We start from the raw sequence: 19351 nt of genomic DNA, 5'->3' as shown, positions 1-19351 counted from the left end.
CATCTTTCTTTAATATCTTCGTCCTTAACCAAAACAATATCATCCTCACTTTTTATACATTTTACATTTCCTAAGTCCTTGTTCTTCCTTTCTCTAGCTTTAGCAAGTTTAAATATATCTCTTTCCCCTTCTTTTGTACCTAATCTATCATACAAACTATTAAATGATCTATATTTAGTTTCACTAACGGCCCTTTTTGCATCTTTTCTTGCCTCCTTATATTTTTCAAAGTTATTGCTGTTTCTACATTTTTGCCACGTTTTATACCAAATTCTTTTTGTCTTTATGATTTTTTGTACATCTTTATCCCACCACCAACTTTCTTTGCTATTTGAGAATCTTCCCCTTGATTCGCCTAAAATCTCTTTTGCTATCTTTTTAATAGAGCTAGCTAATCTATTCCAAAGAGTATTTGAATCTATCTCATCCTCTAGGGTCCAATCCCCATCTTTGATCATTTTATCTTTAAATTTTATTATATTTTCTCCTTTTAGGTTCCACCATCTAGTTCTCCTACACTGGTTTATTTTATCATTTTTCTTCCATTTTTTAATGCATATATCTAACACTAAGACTCTATGCTGTGTGGTTAGACTTTCACCTGGAATAACTTTACAATCCTTGCATGATACACGATCTACCCTCCTAGTTAAAAAAAAATCTATTTGACTTCTATTTTGTCCACTTTTAAAGGTTATTAAGTGTTCTTCTCTCTTCTTAAAACAAGTATTCATTATACTAAAATCATATGACATAGCAAAGTCTAAGATCATCTCCTCAGACTCATTTTTGTCTCCATATCCATATCCTCTATGTATCCTTTCATAATTTTTATTATCTCTTTCAACGTATCCATTCAGATTTCCTCCTATAAATATTTTCTCAGTCCCTGGTATGCCTTGTATAATATTCATATCTTCCCAAAATTGTCTCTTAAGATTTTCTACTAAGCCAACTTGAGGAGCATAAGCACTAATGATATTTATTATTTCTTGTCCTAATACCATTTTGATTTTTATAATTCTATCCCTTACTCTAGTTACATCCACAACGCTATCTTTTAAGTTTTTGTCTATAATAATGCTTACTCCATTCTTATATTTTTCTTTTCTAGTGTACCAAAGTTTAAAACCTGATTTATCGATTTCTCTAGCTTTCTCCCCCACCCACTTAGTTTCTTGAAGGCAAATTATATTAATTCTTCTTCTAATCATTGTATCCACAATTTCCATGCTTTTTTACCCGTAAGTGTCCCTATATTCCAAGTTGCCAATATAATCCTAGTTTCCTGAACTAACGTCTTTACCTGCTCACGTCTAGAATGATGCAGGAACCCTCGCATATTTGACACCGTACCCGGGCGCCGACACGGCGCGTCGCTTTAGGGCGACGACCTAGCCCACCCTCGCCCACTTTTCGCTTCAGCTGGGTGGTTCAAGTGCAACGCGTCGCTCGTAGGGGACGCCCCAGCAAATATTAGGTAAAGATTCATATCATAGTGATCTGACAAATTTTACGCTGGCTGTCAGCTACCTAACGCAACCCTCCTCCTTAGCCCGGGCTCGGGACCGGCTGTGTGTGAAAAAATTAGGACATTTAAGTGCATCACAGGCGGAGTTTGCTTGATGGCAGTAAATTTAAGGAAAAGAAAGGTTAGAGGGAATTAGAAAATTTGAAGTGTGTGGTGAATTATTTTTGGGAAGGGCTTAAAGAGGGGTGTCTTGATTAGTTTTTATTTTTTGGTTTTTTTTCTTCCTATATTTTTCTTTTTTAATTTTTTTTTTTTGCATTGGTTTTTTTTTTTTGTTTTTTTGTTTTTGAGGATTTTGTATCCTCATGCTGTTTGCATATTCTTTCCCTCTCTTATTATATCTTCTTTATTTGTCAAAAAGAAAATGCCATTTGTCTTTTTGTCAAGGATCCTCTTGTTATTCTCCTTTCAAAGGGTCTTGGAAAGGGCAAGAGGTACACATTTGTAAACACTCCTAGAGATTGCCATTTGTTGTGTTGTCAAGGACCTTTTTGTTACTCTCCTTCCAGTGGTCCAATGGCAAGAGGTAACATTTGTAAACACTCTTCCCTATATTTGTCTTTTGTCCAATTGAAGAAGTGAGATTGTCATTTATCATATTATCAACAAACTTCTAATTACTCTCCTTCCAAATGGTCCTAGAAACAGAGAGACACATTCACAAATAATCATAGAGTTTGTCGTTTGTCATGTTGTCAAGGATCCTTTTATTACTGTGCTCCCAATGATTGTCGAAAGGGCAAGAGGTAAACATTTGTACTCTTCCCTATATTTGTCTTGTCTTGACCCACGATCCCAAGGGCCAAGGGTGAATATCTTGTCAAATTAGGAAGAATGGACCAAGGGTGAATATATAAAACATTCTTATAAAATATATATAAAACATGGTGGTCCAAAGATCCAGCACTGCAATGCCAATACAGGCGATCTAGTAACCCACACACTCCAGCATACGATGCATGGTTTTAGAATTAACCAATTCCTGTTTAATTAAATTATTCACCATAAAAACTTTATTGTCACTCTTTTGAATACAAAATAGATATTAGACATGATTATATGAACATATTTTTGGGAATAAATGAACAAAGTTTTTGATAGAACAAGAAGAGAGTTCATTGAAGAGGAAAGAATGCGCAAAGAGGAGATTAAGACATCTTCCTATGGAAAAAAAGGAAACCATAAAAGAAGAGACTACAATCGAAATAAAATTGTCTTCCTATCTTGCAGAAGATCTGAAAAGGGCATGCCTTCAAAATAGCCTGCTGTGAAGGAATAAAGAGAAACCAATAACAGAATCCTTTGCCATTGCAAAGTACAACACTGATCATCTTCTCTGAAAAAAATATGAGCATTTCTTTCCTTCCAAACCCTATAAATGATATATGCAGCAAATCCTCCACAAAACCTGACAAACCCAATTCTCCCCAAAAACTCCGAAAAACCTTTTCCAATTTCCCCTAATAGAAAGAGCATGCAAAAAATGATCAGTAAATTTTTTATGCATAATTTTTAGCTGCAAATTATGAGCAATTTTTAATAGCATAATTGTAATGATTCTGGTTAAAATGCTATGAATCTTTGCTACGTGAAAGGATTCAGTACTTGGCTTCTTTATGGTCTTCTGTAGCAGGCTGTTTTGAGGTTGCTCTTTTCTAATCCTCGGCGAAATTGGAAGGCAGTTAATAAAATAATCTTCATTTTCTAACAAAAGACAATGCCGGTTAATGCAGTTCCTTTGTTTTTGATGGTTTGAGGTATGCGATGTGGGATATGATTTGCTCATTTTCCTTTGGTGTTGTATACAGCAAGTTAATCGGCTTGAGATAACACCAGACAAACGGTACCTGGCAGCTGCTGGAAATCCCCACATTCGATTGTTTGATGTTAATTCAAGCGGCCCTCAACCTGTATGTATCTATAATAAATTTATTATCCTATCTTAGGCATTATGTCCTTCTGATGAGATTTTTTTTCTTGATTTACATGGCAGGTGATGAGTTATGATTCACATACTAATAATGTTATGGCAGTGGGGTTCCAGTGTGATGGAAATTGGATGTATTCAGGTTCTGAAGATGGCACAGTAAAGATTTGGGATTTGAGGTGATGTAAACATCACATGGAAGGTTTTATGGCGGTGGGGTGTGCTAATAAAGATTGATGTTGTGTGCATATTTGGTAAATTCAATTCCATTATATTGGATACAATTTTTACAATTGGAATTAATTCAGGGCACCAGGCTGTCAAAGGGAATACGAAAGCCGTGCAGCTGTGAACACTGTTGTTTTACATCCAAATCAGGTTAAGTGATTGTCTTTCTTTTCTGACTTTGCCTCTTTGTTCACGATTTGTCCTATTTCAAAAACTGTTGGGAGGTCATAGGAAATAAAATAGGGAAAAAAGATGATACTTCGAATTTTTATAATAAAATGGACTTAGATCAGCTGTTTCCACATTAAGTTGTTCTCGTATTCTAACATTTGGCAATGAAATGAAACTATATTTTTATTGGATATAATAATTTTTCATTGAGTGAATTAGCTTTTGGTGCCAGGGTTCTTTGCTGTATTGTTTTGAAGATTTATATATTTGATTGTTTTTTTAGAAAAAGGTTTCTAATCAGTATTTGTTATGCTAGTTGTAGAAACTTTGTTTTGTAAAGTTGGGCAAACGTAAGAAGTTTGCACGTTCTCAGTGGCTTTTATATAAACAAATATGGACTGGCTGTTGCAAGTTCTAGCTCACCTGGATGGTCTGTCAAACATGGTTTTCTGGGATTGCTGGAACTTTTTTGTCCCTAAGAATTTTCAAGTATTTTTAATGGAGAGCCTTGTAAGCAAACTTTGCGTGGTTTTGCCCTTTGGTGCTCAAGATATGATGTTTTAATAAGAATTTCATTTAGCTATTTTTGTGGTGAAGTTTATTTGGATCTCTCTATTCTAGGGTTAACAAAAGCTCCCTGAATCTTTTTGCCCATATGTCAGAAGTGATGACACTGACAGAACATGCGTAAAAAGATCTGTGTTGGTCTAGCCCTGTTGCCCATTATATTCTTGGCCCTGCGAAGCGTGGTGATCGGTTTGTCTGACATTATATTCGAGGGATATTTGTATATCCCCTTCCCCCTCAACCCCTGACCACCCATGCAAATGAAGATGTTTTATTGATTTTCTACATTTATGATATATCTTCCTATTGTGTTGCTTTTTCCAAGACAGCCAGATTTCCTGTGGCTTTGGTTTGTGTCTGTTAGTGTATGTTTTGTCTTATTATGTTTGTGGCCTTGCAGACTGAGCTGATATCAGGTGACCAAAATGGTAATATTCGTGTATGGGATTTGACGGCAAATTCATGCAGCTGTGAATTGGTATGCTATCAATTATTGTATTTTCATTACAACTCATCAGTTTTTATGATTAGAGTAAGGCTTGCCTGGGATATTATGGGGGAGGTATGCATTAAGCCAATTATCTTTTCATTATATCATATCAGTATTTATTATTAGAGGAAGCCTTATAGGAGATATCTCAATCCTCTCTAGCATGTTATTCCAAGAGGTTCCTGGAAATGGAAATTATAACATCTTTGTCCTTTTGTCGGTGAAAGTGAAACTAAATATTTATTTTTGAAAGCGAACATCAGCTATACTATTTTTTCATCAAAACTTATTTGTTGCAAAGAAAGTTTTTAAGGCCACAAATGAGGTTCCATTGAGGTTCCTCAAAGCATATCATCCATTGCGATTAAGGTTATGTATGATATAGTAATGATCAAGGTTAGGACCCCAGGTGTAGAGTCTATGGAATTTCCAATCACTATAGTTGTACATCAACGATATGCTTTGAGCTTGTATTTTTTGCATCAGCGATGGATGAACTTACGAGGAGTATCCTAAATGAGGTTCCATTGACAAGTTCCTCCGAGGGCAATAATCTTGCTTTCTTTGGCCTCTCTAACTTACCTTGTTGGTATATAGGACAAGTTTTAACAAAGGACTCAACATCCTCTTCCTTCTTAAGCCAGAAATATGAATGTGCCAACAATGCCGGTGTTCTCTCCCTTCCTGGATGTCCAGCCCATTGTGCATCATGCACCTCCCTCAACAATTCATTCCAAAGCCCTCCGGTGTAAGGAACATAGACTCTACCTCCCTTGGTGTACAATAATCCATCCTCCCACTAGTATCAACGGACAATGCCCTCTACCTCCATTGTTGGAGGCTTTTGAATTCAGCATCAGTTTTTGCTGCATCACAAATCTGATCAATGAAACTGCATTCTGACTGATTAAGAGCTGCACCATAGCCCTTCACCTTTAGATTGATCGCATCAACCACTAAATTCTTCCTTACTAGTTTATAAAATCAGTTTTTGGGGTCTAATTTCGCCAGAAACTCTTGCCATTGAGCGTGCTTTGGTGAGAGGTTCTTTTGGATCTTGAAATAGGTGTTTGCCACATTGTCAGTCGCTACGGTGAATCAGCTATTCAGCAGGTTATTCCAAGTTTCTAAATAGTCCACCATCACAGTCATTTCCTAGAATAGAATACAGGACCACTGCTTTAGTTTTTTACTTTCAAAGGCCACATGATGTCCTTCTTGCACAAGGACTCCACTAGTAGCCATTTCGGAAGCATCAATATGCACTTTGAAAGGCATATCAAACACAGGTAACTGCAGCACTTGCTTTGAAGATAAAGCCATCTTCAGTTCATTGTAACATTCATTAGTCCATGCCCGTTTCTTCTTCTGCAGCATATCAGTCAAAGGGGCAATTCTCTTTGAATACCCTTGAATGAATTTCCTATAATGGTTGGTCAACCCAAGGAACATTTGTAGTTTGACAACCTTCGAAGTTGCAGGGCAATCAAGAAGGTCATTTACCTTTCTTTCTTCTTGGCTGACTTGTCCTTTGCTCACCCAATGTCCCAAGAACATTACTTTTTGAAAACAGAATTCACACTTCTCTTTTTCTTGACATAGAATTGATTTCCCACAATTTTGTGAACACCTTTCTAAATGCTGCACATGGTCCTCCAAGGAATCACTATAAATGAAAATGTCATCTAGATGTATAACCACAAAACGGTCAATATATTCATAGAATACATCATTCATCAGATTACAAAAAGTAGCAGGGGCATTAGTAAAACTGAATGGTGTCAACAAGAATTTGTTGGAACCATATCTGGTCACATATGCTATCTTTGATTTGTCCCTTTCTGCAAGCTGAACTTGCCAGCACCCTAACTACATATCCAGCTTAGTGAAATAGTAGGTTTTGGACAGCTAATCAAACAGCAACTCCACATCAGGAATGGGATACTTGTTCGTTATGGTGACCTTGCTCAATGCCTGCATTGCCTCGTAATCCACACTCATTTGCAAAGAACCATCCTGTTACTTTTGAAACAATACTGAAGTACCATGAGGGTCTTTGGAGGGTGTGATGAGTCCAATACTCAACAATTCATCCAATTGTTTCCTTACTCAGTCAATTCCAAAGGTCCCATTTTGAATGAGGCTTGTGCAGGGGTTCTAGCACTTGGCATCAATTCGGTTTTTTAATCACACATTTGGGTGGGAGACTTTGGAAGGTTTTCAAGCATAACATTAGAAAACTTCCCCAATAGGTCTGCAACCACATCAAGAACTTACACTACTTGATTTGGTTTAATTTCCACAAGAGTCGCCAAGAATGTGGAGTCTCCTTTCCTCAACCCAGCATTCACTTATATGGTTGATATTATACCTATTTTACGCTTGCCTAACTTCTTGCTTGGATCCTTGTACACCACAGGAATGAAACTAGAAGCTATATTAATATCCAACAAGGTGGGGCATCAACATCACTTTTGCCTTCACAAGAATTCCATGCCTAGAATGGCATCAAAATTATTTAAGGGTATTGTCATTAGGTTGCATTGTCCTTCCCACAAACCCATGGTTGGGAGTGGCCATTCCCTGAATAGATCTTGCTTCAGTATTCATGACCTTGATTCGATTTGAATTCTGAGTGAGTTTGGGGCTAAACTTCGCCATCGCCTCCACAACAAAATTATGAGTGGCCTGCGAATCCACCATTACATAATCTGCATCAATCTCAAAGCCATTGATCTTCATTTGTACGTACATAATACGCTTTTGAGATAAGGGTTTCGCAATAGTGGTAGCATTCAACAATTGTGCATTGGGTTAACATGTGATGTTCCTTTAGCATCCAAGTCACCATCCTTTGAATCTGAGGATATCAAAGCCATAATTGTCAGAGGCGTGAGGCGAGCCGAGGTGCAAAGGGTATTTGAAGCCGAGGCGTTCACGAAGGTGAGGCACACAATTATAAAAATGGTGTAAAATGCTTATTTGGGGTAATTGATATACGAACGTATGAATATCTAGTAATATTAGAATTTAAAATGCCAAAACATTCAATAACAAAATCGGAAATTTAATAAAGTTGCCAGGACGAAGGCCAAAAGCATCAACAATTCAACATAGTTCAACATCAAAAGAAAAGAGCACAATAAAAGATTTCAAAGTATAAAATCTAAAAATCCTCCTCAATCATCAGTCATCACTCATCAGTTATCACTCATCATCAACTAAGTCTGCGAAGATATCATCATCTTCCTCTGCATCATCAGAATTGTTTTCTCCAACATCTTTTTCTTCTTCTGTCTCCTCTGCACTATCCACTTGGATTTCATCCTCATCTACAAGTTCCAACATTCATAGTAGTTAAAAGCGCAAGGCGTAGAGAGGCGAGGAGGCGAGCGCCTCATACCATGCGAGGCGAGGCGACTTGCAAGAGGCGCAGTGAGGCACGATGAGGCGCAGAGAGGCGACAAGCGCGCTTTGAAAAATTTGAGACTGTTAAATGAAAGAAATAGCCAGAGCAAGAACCGTAGCCCTCATTTGACTCGAACAAATAGGAGCCCTAGCCCTCCTCGACACCCTTTGAAGCCCCACGATCCTTTGTGAGTTTTTCTTGCTCATTTGAACCAGCAGGAGCCTTTGGAAGCCTTTGTACCAGCAGTGTGAGTTCGTTTGCGAGCCTTCGAACCAGCAATAAGCCGTTTTGATCTCGTCTTCAAGCCTTGGAACCAGCACCGTGAGTTCGTCTTCGACATTTCGAACCAGCACGACCCTTCGTGACTTCGTCTTCCACATTTTGAACCAGCAGGAGCCTTCGCGAGTTCGTCTACGAGCCTTCAAACCAGTCGTGAGTTTGTCACGTCGTCTTCGACATTTCGAACTAGTCATGAGCTCATCTTTGAGCCTTCGAACCTTCGTAAGTCATCATCTTCTTCTTCTTCTTCTCTCCGCCGCTTGCTTCTTATAATATTATATGTAATTACTAATTAAATATTTAGCTTAATGTACGTTTATAACTAATACATAATATTGTTTTTACTGAATTTAGCTACTGTTTTTTAATTTGTTTGGAAATGCATTATACAAGTCTTAAATCTTAAATGTTATTGTCTGTATTAGACTATTAGCTACTAATACAAAATGAGTTATTGCCTAAAATATATGATACCTTGTTTTTGCAGTTATGATACCAAGTCTAAAATCTTAAAAGGATTTTGGAAGTGGAAACTCGGCCTCTGCAAAGAAAGATCCTGCATCGAAGTATGCACATTTGGATGATAAAAAAAATTGAAATAATTTGACTTGCAATTTTTGCGGCAAAGTCACAAGGGGAGGAATATTTCGGGCAAAACAACATATTGTCAGAGGATTTGGAAATGTAAAAGAATGCTCTAAGTGTCCTGTTCATGTATGTGAGGAGATTAAGGAGTATATGTTGAAGAAAGATATAGAAAAGGAGGAAAATGAGTTATTTCCTGACTTTGATGATATAGATCATCATGGTGAAGATAAAGAAGATGAAGTTCAAGAAATTGACATTCGTGGCAAGAGAGTGCTTACTGATGGAAGTCGAAGTCGAAGTCGAAGTCCATATCAATCCAACTTGAAGAAACCAAAATAGAAGGGGCCTATAGACTTGCTTTTTTACTCCTGATCCAAAGAAAGCGGTTCAAGCTAGGAAAGAAGGGAAGATGAAGCAAACATCAATAAATGAGGCGTGCAAGAAAGAATTAAGAAAAAAGGCAATGGGAGATTTTGATAGGTGGATGTATGATGCTAGAATACCATTTAATGTTGTACGTTTGAGCAGCTTTGTAGTGGCACTTGAATCGATTGGACAATATGGTCCTGGAATAAAGCCACTTAGCTATCATGAAGTGAGAGTTCTTTTCCTAAAGTAGGAAGTTAGTCGAATGAATGAGTTGTTGGAGGTCCATAAGGAGGAATGGGCAAAATATGGCTGTTCGATTATGTCTGATTGTTGGAGAGATTCAATTGGTTATATTTATAACCGTGTTGGTGTGGTGAACTTGATGAGATAGTTCACTGGAGGAAAGGAGTTACTAAGGCCTGCAGTTACAAGATTTGCAACTGCCTTCATCATCTTTCGTTCAATCCGCCTTCAAAAGAACAACTTGAGGAAGATGTTTACTTCTGAAGATTGAAATACTACAAAATGGGTAAAGGAGGCAGCTAGCAAAAGAGCAGCTAGTATTGTTTTGATGCCTACCTTTTGGAGTACCATCGTCTATGCTCCTAAGTTGTCAGACCCACTTGTTCATGTACTCCATTTGGTTGATGGAGAAAGAAACTTGCAATGGGATATGTTTATGAAGCAATGGATACGGCTAAGGAAGCCATAGCTAAGGCTTTCGGTGAAAGAGAGGATAAATTCCAAGTGGCATTTGAAATTATTGATAGGAGGTGGGGATGCCAACTCCATCAACCGTTGCATGTAGCTGCACTACTAGATGAAACTCTTCCTCTTCCTCTAGACGATGATGACATATTTGCACGTATTCTTGATCTAGTGTGATGCGGGGGCTTATCTAGTCCAGTAGCTCTAGCGACAGAATCCCAAGTCAAAATATCATCTTCAAACACAAGTTCATCATCCTCATCAGAATCGCCATCCATCCTACCAATCAACCACTCATTACTGTTATCAATGTCCTTTAGGAAGATGGGATCAATGGTGTCACGCTTGTCGTATCGACGCCTCAGAGTTCGATTATATTTCACAAATACCAAATCATTCAAGCATTGCTGTGATAGCTGATAGCCTATTTTTCATTTTGCTATGAAGCTACAAAAAGTTTAAAGTAATATGGTGAATAATGATTCTAAAAGGCAGTAGACTGGTAGTTCTTGTTCTTTAATAATTAATCCATGATATACTAATGAATTACATGTTGGAATATGCTCCAATTTCTTTCGCAGCTGGTAGCCCTACACATAAGGTTAAGAATTTTCACCACAAACTTTTGCAAGTTTGGAGTTGTTGATCCAAATGACATCCACCATTGTGCTGTTATAAAATAAATTTTAAATGAAAATCTACTAGGTAAATAGCAAAAAACCTTTGTTTCACTGCCAATGTAATTCCAAAGATGCTACTAGCGATATTGTATTTTTCCAACTCATGTGAAACTTTATCTTGCATTTCAAGGGTTGGCAATAACCTTGCAATACATTTGTACAAACCCGTCATAATTTTTTCATCTTGCAAAATGTTAGGGTTTGAATAGAAAAATTCCGGGTTCAAGTAGCGTGCAGTTGCATGCAACGGTTGATGGAGTTGGCATCCCCACCTTATATAAAAAATTTCAAATGCCTCCTTGAATTTATCCTCTCTCTCACTAAAAGCCTTAGCTATGACTTCCTTAGCCCTATCCATTGCTTCATAAACGTATCTCATTACAGGTTTCTTTCCCCATAAACCAAACGGAGTACATGAACAAGTGGGTCTGTCAATGTAAGAGCATAGACGATGGTACTCCAAAAGGTCGGCATCAAAACAATACTAGCTGCTCTTTTGTTAGCTGCCTCCTTTGCCCATTTTGTACTATTCCAATCTTTAGAAGTGAACATCTTTCTCAAGTTGTTCTTTTGAAGGTGGATTGAACAAAGGGTGATGAAGGCAGTTGCAAATCTTATAACTGCAGACCTTAGTAACTCCTTTCTTCCAGTGAACTATCTCATCAAGTTCACCACATGAACACGGTTATAAATATAACCATTCAAAAACATTGCCCTTTTCAAACTTGTATGAATTGAAGGCATCTTCCCTATATCCTCCAATATTAAATCGAGGCAATGGGCAGCACACGGTGTCCAATATAAATGTGGCCTCTTTGCTTCTAACAATCTCCCTGTTCAAAAATCAAGGAGTGAAGCCATTAAAATATTAAAATAAACAAAATATATACATTATAAAATGTAGTTCTAGAAATAAGTTCTTACCTGCTGCAACATAGTTTGAAGCATTGTCAGTTACTACTTGAATCACATTTGATTCCCCAATTTCCTCTACCATCTCATCAAGTAATTTGTACATTCTATCCACATTCTTGACAAGATTAGAAATATCAATAGACTTGATGAACATTGATTCCCTTGGAGAGTTCACTAAGAAGTTTATTATGTCCTTATTAGCCACCAAATCTCTCCAACCATCAGACATAATCGAGTAGCCATATTTTGCCCATTCCTCCTTATGGACCTTCCACAACTCATTCATTCGACTAACTTCCTGCTTTAGGAAAGGAACTCTCACTTCATGATAGCTAAGTGGCTATATTCCATAACCATATTGTCCAATTGATTCAAGTGCCACTGCAAAGCTGCTCAAACGTATAACATTAAATGTTATTCCAACATCATACATCCACCTAACAAAATCTCCCATTGCCTTTTTTTCTTAATTCTTTCTTGCACGCCTCATTTATTGATGTTTGCTTCATCTTCCCTTCTTTCCTAGCTTGATCCGCTTTCTTTGGATTAGGAGTAAAAAACAAATCTATAGGCCCCTTCTATTTTGGTTTCTTCAAGTTGGATTGATGTGAACTTTGACTTCGACTTCCATCAATAAGCACTCTTTTGCCACGAATGTCAATTTCTTGAACTTCATCTTGTTTATCTTCACCATAATGATTTATATCATCAAAGTCAGGAAATAACTAATTTTCCTCCTTTTCTATATTTTTTTTCAACATATACTCCTTAATCTCCTCACATACATGAGTAGGGCACTTAAAACATTCTTTTACATTTCGAAGTCCTTTGACAATATGTTGTTTTGCCCAAAATATTCCTCCCTTTGTGACTTTGCCACAAAAACTGCAAGTCAAATTATTTCTATTTTTTTAATCATCCAAATGTGCATAGTTCGATGCTGGATCTTTCTTTGTAGAGGACGAGTTTCCACTTCCAAAATCCTTTTAAGATTTTAGACTTGGTATCCGAACTGCAAAAACAATGTATCATATATTTCAGGCAATGACTCATTTTGTATTAGTAGCTAATAGCCTAATACAAGCAATAACCCATTTAAGATTTAAAACTTGTATAATGCATTTCCAAACAAAGTAAAAAACAGTAGCTAAATTCAATAAAAAGAATATTATGTATTAGTTATAAACTTACATTAAGCTAGATATTTAATTAGTAATTACATATAATATTATAAGAAGCAGGCAGCAGGCGGCAGAAAGAAGAAGAAGAAGAAGAAGCAACAGGCAGCAAAATGCAAGCAGCAGAAAGAAGAAGAAGAAGAAGACTTAGGAAGGTTCGAAGGCTCAAAGACGAGCTCACTGTTGGTTCGAAATGTCGAAGACGATGTGACGAACTCACAATTGGTTCGAGGCTCGCAGACGAACTCACAAAGGCTCCTGTTGGTTCGAAATGTGGAAGACAAAGTCGCGAAGGATCGTGCTGGTTCGAAATGTTGAAGACGAACTCATGGTGCTAGTTCGAAGGCTCGAAGACGAGCTCGTGAAGGTTTTTGGCTGGTTCGAAGGCTCATTGACGAACTCACTGCTGGTTTGAAGGCTCGCGAAGGCTCCTGCTGGTTCGAATGTGCAAGACGAACTCATGAAGGGTCGTGGGGCTTTGAAGGATTGAAAGAGCGCTCGTGCTCTTGTTTGTTCGAGTCGAATGAGGCCTACAACTCTGGCTCTGGCTTTGGCTATGGCTATTTCTTTCATTTAACATACTCAAATTTTTCAAGGTGCTCCTTACTGCGCCTGTTAGCCGTCTACGCCTCATCGTGCCTCACAGCACCTCTTGCAGGTCGCCTTGCCTCGCGTCGCCTCGCATGGTATGAAGCGCTAGCCCCCTCGCCTCTTTGCGCCTTGCGCCTAGGAGGCGCGCTTTTAACTACTATGATCAAAGCATTTTCTCTTTTTTGGGATAATCGCAATCTTATAAGTACCATTGCAAATGAAGCAACCATAATTTTGAGGATTCTAGGAAGTTTGCTTTCCTTTATTCTGATTGCTACCCTCTCCCTTAAGATTTGTCCCGCTTTTCCTTTTTCTTCCACTTCTCTTGGCCTTGCCTTTGTCTTGTCTTTCTTTGGCTTGAATTTGGAACCCTTTGTCTCTGCATTGATTCTAAAATCAACTAAGCCATTTGCCATTGCTATGGTTGGGAGGAGGCCTTTCACACCCTATCTCCACAATTCAATTTGTGCCCATGGTTGTAAGCTAGACAATAAGTTGAACAACTTGTCTTCCTCCAACATATTTTTCATGTCCAATATCAAGGAATTGAACTCAATCACTGCGAGATTGCTCAACTAAATTCCAAATCCATGGCAGTGGTAGGGTCCCATCTAACCTTCTTGAACTCCAACCTAACATGAAAGTGATTTGAAACAGCCCTAGCTAGTAGATGGAGCATTCTTTAAAATGGGAGTGATATATTCTACTAGCTACCACTCTGTCGCCCCCTCCCTGCTCCTTACCCCCATTGACCAAAAGTAGATGAAGCATTCTGCAAATGAATCTCAAACCACATTTTCTAGTGAAATTATAAAAAAATGCATGCTGGACAAAAACCTCCCACCGCCTATTTTCTCTGACGGGCACGAGAATCTGACTACATTAAAGTCACCCCTAGTCACCCAATTGGGATAACACGAAAAACTCGGATCTAAACGTAGGTCTTGCCCACCCCACCCTCCAATGACACTAACTATTAGAGAGGAAAAAAATGCACTTGACTAAGTTAGCCATCTGAGTGTCCCAAATGAGCAGAATACCATCAAAAGTGTCTCGTGATGATAGTGTAGCCCAATCTTTACTTCTTTTAGGCCTAATCTCCCTAATAATGTCCTCATTTACACATTCTTACTTCTTTTTCTTGTAACATTATACATCATGAGCAGTGGCGGATCCGCTGCCCGCCAGGGGGAAAAGTTGGGGGGGGGGTGTTGGAGGGGGCGGCTGCCCCCCACCAAGTTTCCAACAAGCATTTTCTTTACCCTTTAGTTTATAATGTTGCTGCCTGTTGCGCCCCCTCCCCACTTCCCCAAAAATGTATTGCATGTATACAATGATGCATATGTATCAATGAATGGGTTTATTTTTATGGTATGAGTAATGGCTTATGATTGCTTAGGTTTCTTTTGTATGGTATGGGTAATGTTTTTATAATTGCAGCATCCTTGTTATTGGTGAGATTATATCTTATGGGTTATTGGGTTTATTTATTTGTACTTTTAGATTTTACAATGTTAATATATTATTATATTATTATCATAGTATGCATGTTTATTTATACTTTGTAAACATTTAGGCATGATGTAGTGAGGGTTATTGTGAATTTGTGCAGTAGATATTATTATAATTTGTGGTAGATTGATTATTGATAGTATTTTTTTTTCATATAATCATGTAATATTATGAATAATATCTTTGGCCTTAGAACCTTGAGAGAGAGTGTTTGGGGATATGGATTTCGGGGTTTGAACTTTAATTTGTGTGTGGATTTGGAATGAATTAAATAAAAATCTATTCTCCATTTTTTCTACATCCAAAAAAGTCCAAATACAAGTTTAAATTTTGAAATCTATGCTCTCAAATGTAGGTTAATTGGATTAATGACACATAGTTATCATTATGCCAAACTGCCATTAAAAGTACTTTAATTTTTTATTATATTTTCTTTGCATATTAAATGTTATTAGTGTATTCATTAAGAATGTTTTTTTTTTAAAAAAATATTAAAAATTTTAAATTTTATTAATAAATTATTTATTTATATATTTTGGCCCCCTCTAATTGTAATTCGGATTTGCCACTGATCATGAGAATATCTAGACACTGCTTCCCAAGGCAGGCCTTTTTTTTCCCCCTCCAAAAATCCTCTCTTTTCTTCTCTCATAGGTCTTTGGTGAAAACAACCACTTTAAGTTCCTTTCCTAAAGGACTCACCAATTTAAATCCCATCTCCTGCAGAAGGCCCTGTGATCTCAATTGTCTCTTTCACCCCCTAAAGGACAAGTAATATTTTTTCCCGCCTTAATATTCAATAGATTTGGCCCACTATTAGGAATGGGAAGAAAACCTTTTGCAGGCTTAGAAATCTGTGGAACAGTCTTAGTGTTCGTGGGTCTTGATTGTCTCTCCCACCCCAAAAGGAACAAATGGTAATAATCTTTTTCCCTTTAGTTTCCTTCCTTGGCCTAGAAATATTCAATAAATTAGGCTCACTACCAGGAATGGGAATAATACCTTTCACAAGCTTAGAAACCCCTTGAACGGTCTTTGTAGAGATGACAAGAGATCATCCATACTCCTCTCCAAGCTACCCTCAGGATCAATAAATCTGAATTTGAACTAAAAGGAACAATGGCCAAGGATCCTTCCTTAATTGCAGCGTTTGGAGGCCAGCATTTTCCTTCAAATTGCAAATCCCAGACTTTACATTCTTGAAGATTCCCCATTCTTGCTGATTAAAAAATCTCATGCCCCCGATTCCACAATGTCAGAGCTTGACACCTCATTATCTTTATAAACTTTTTTATTCACATATTCATCTCTTAAACCATGGTTTTCAATCAACTGATCTCGCAATAGACCTCTTTCAGATTCACTCATATTGTCAAACTCATCATCCTACTCACTGACTCTTAGGTTGATGGAGAATAATAAGTAATAACCATCATCCCCCAGCATCACTTCCTTCCCTTATACTTTCATAGCATCTATCTCTTTCCACTCTAACACTCATCTTGATTTCTCTGATTTTTAGATTATTTCGATCTAACAGTTCACAGCCTCCACCATTCCCTGAACAATCCTCTACACTAGCCCCTTCACACAAACATAAAGTTGGAAAACGTTAGGGAGGAGAGTTGATGCACTTTCACTTAACTTTTTCAGACTGTCTTTCAAGAGCTGAAGATCTCCTTCTTGTACCTCATAGACTTCTTCAGGATCCTCGTCAGTAGTTTCTCCTTGTATAACCACTTTTGCCCACCCCACTGTTTCGTACACTCAACTCTCCTTGTTCTATAGCCTTTTTGACTTTTGCATCAATTATATCAGGCGTTCAATTTAGCAGCCCAACTGAAAGTATTATTGGGTTAGTCATTGCTAATTAATTACATTGAAATAAGCGGAACTTGGGAATGAGGTATTGCATACTACATCACAAAAGTTGGAGATCTCTCTATTCCGAAAAATGGTCTCTCTAGTCTCTATTGTTGTGCAGAACTGAGAATTTCAATAAAGAAAATAACTCAAAAAGCTAAAGAACCAATATTGTTTTTGGAATCAAGCAAGGAAAAGAATGGCAACTAGATAAAAGATGAAAAAGAAGAGGGGAGTAGGTATAAAAGAAATTTATCAAGCTACATATTTTGCTTCAAGCATCTTTTTTAGAATCAACTTAAAAAAGATGATCAGAGAAAAGGATGGGAAAAAGGAAAAGAGATGGGAGGACCTTCTGATTATTGAAGGAGTAGCGATGACATTGGAGATGATGGCTTCTCCTACATCCTGAAGATCTCCTAAGAAAATGTTGCACCAAATTCGTTGTTTGTGACAAATAAGGTTTGGGAGATGAGGAGGGGTGTGTTATGAGAGACATGGTGTAACGACCCCAAAAATATATTCGAGGTTTCAAAAATTTTATTTTATTTAATAATGTAATGACCCCAAAAATTAATATACATGATTAATATAATAATCCTTAAGAAATAAATAAATAAATAAATTAATTAATGGAAGAGAAAGAGGGATCAGGAGAGAGAGAGAGAGGCACTGGGCTCAAATTCAATTGAATCTGTAAATTTCATCCTTCAATTTGATAAGGATCCTTATCATATATATATATATATATTATATTTTATTATATTATTATTATATTATATTATATTATATATGTATTTATTTATTTATTTAATAATTTAATTTTTATTTAATTAATTAATAATTTAATTTAATTAATTTTTTAGGATTATTACATTAATCATGTACATTAATTTTTGGGGTCGTTACATTATTAAATAAAATAAAATTTTTGAAACCTCGAATATATTTTTGGGGTTGTTACATTCTCCCCTTATAAAAATTTCATCCTTGAAATTTTGTTTAATATAATTCTAAATAAAATCTATTGTTAATGCATAACACTATAATAGGTTTAAAAAATATCCTAACCTACCCATTCCTACCCTCATCATATTCATACCTATACTCTGGTAAAATTATTTGTTAAAGTCTACAGAACCAATCTCCTAGGCTATGATACCACAACTGTGATGCCCCGAAACCCCGGTTGGGCCTGAGGTGTGACTTTCCATAAATAATTTAATATAAGCAGTGGAAGTAAATAAAATCCTCAAATATTATATGCCAGAGTACTAAACAATCGTATTTACATGGGTATCTCCGATAACAATATTTACATCATATGAAATATAAGAACATTTTTAACTGGTATTATACAATTTATTTTAAAATATATTCTCTAATCCTGCCTAAATGCTTGCTATGCTTGATTTCCAGTACATCCTGCATAGCTATCCGTATTGTGAAATAATAGTTGGGGTGAAACAGCGCTCAGTAAGTAGAGACTAGATTATTATGAGTGTGTGGCTAAGATGAGCTTTCCAGTGTAAGAATTCATTTAATAATTTAACTGTTAAAAGCTGTATTTGAATAATTAGATATCATTTTTATCCAAATAGACGTATGCATAGAACTATATATACTTTCCTTTATACCTTTCTTTCACATCATCATGTAGCCCTACTAAATAGGGTTCTATTCACAAATACGTGTATACTTTACTAAAAATCATCATGTAGGCCCTTTAAATATGGCCATGTATAACTATATATATATATATATATATATATATTCATATTTTTTCTTCAAATAATTATTTAGGCCTAATAAATGACCTTGATCACATAAATATATAAATATGTATAAAAAACTCCTTTGGCCTGTGGCTGTCATGTTTACCCCCATGACCGAAGACTGGACTTAGCTGGTTGGCCGGCCAAAGTAAATCAATTAACATCTCTGTGAGATTTTCCTATCACATTTTGGTTCGGAACCAGGTGTGTACTCAGGACAAATCTACTGTCATCCACCAACACTTACACAACAGTGTGGTTGCACTCATAATATTTTGCAACTATAAGCTGTGGTACCAAGCATTCACATCATTCGAGCCAGCAGGGTTCTTAAAACATACAATTATAATTTATGTAATAAAAACTGTATCATAAAAATCCCAACCTTTCTAAATATAAAACTTGTAATAAAATCTTATTATTATTCATAATAAATCATGTAATAAATATATAATAGTAACCATCTCATACTTGCTCATTTATGCAATATGATAAACTCATGCCACACGATTTGCATGCTAATTATTATTATTATTTTATAAATTACTTGAGAAAATTTATAATATTTTG

At 36.6% G+C, this 19351-nt stretch overlaps 1 protein-coding gene across 1 annotated transcript in view; it reads left to right on the top strand.

The window, feature by feature from the left end:
• LOC131167646 (target of rapamycin complex subunit LST8-1) overlaps positions 1 to 19351 on the top strand; it is a 54560-nt gene that overhangs the window by 7027 nt on the left and 28182 nt on the right. Inside the window, exons 3-6 of the mRNA XM_058126444.1 lie at positions 3340 to 3441; positions 3525 to 3637; positions 3767 to 3836; positions 4825 to 4902. Of these exons, the coding sequence (XP_057982427.1) occupies positions 3340 to 3441; positions 3525 to 3637; positions 3767 to 3836; positions 4825 to 4902 (363 nt within the window). The remainder of the gene's footprint in view (positions 1 to 3339; positions 3442 to 3524; positions 3638 to 3766; positions 3837 to 4824; positions 4903 to 19351) is intronic.

The sequence above is a fragment of the Malania oleifera genome, chromosome 11 (genome assembly GCF_029873635.1).
Source record: "Malania oleifera isolate guangnan ecotype guangnan chromosome 11, ASM2987363v1, whole genome shotgun sequence".
Taxonomy (NCBI): domain Eukaryota; kingdom Viridiplantae; phylum Streptophyta; class Magnoliopsida; order Santalales; family Ximeniaceae; genus Malania; species Malania oleifera.
The sequence above is the reverse complement of the archived record's forward strand: the minus strand, read 5'-3'. Positions and strand labels throughout refer to the sequence as shown.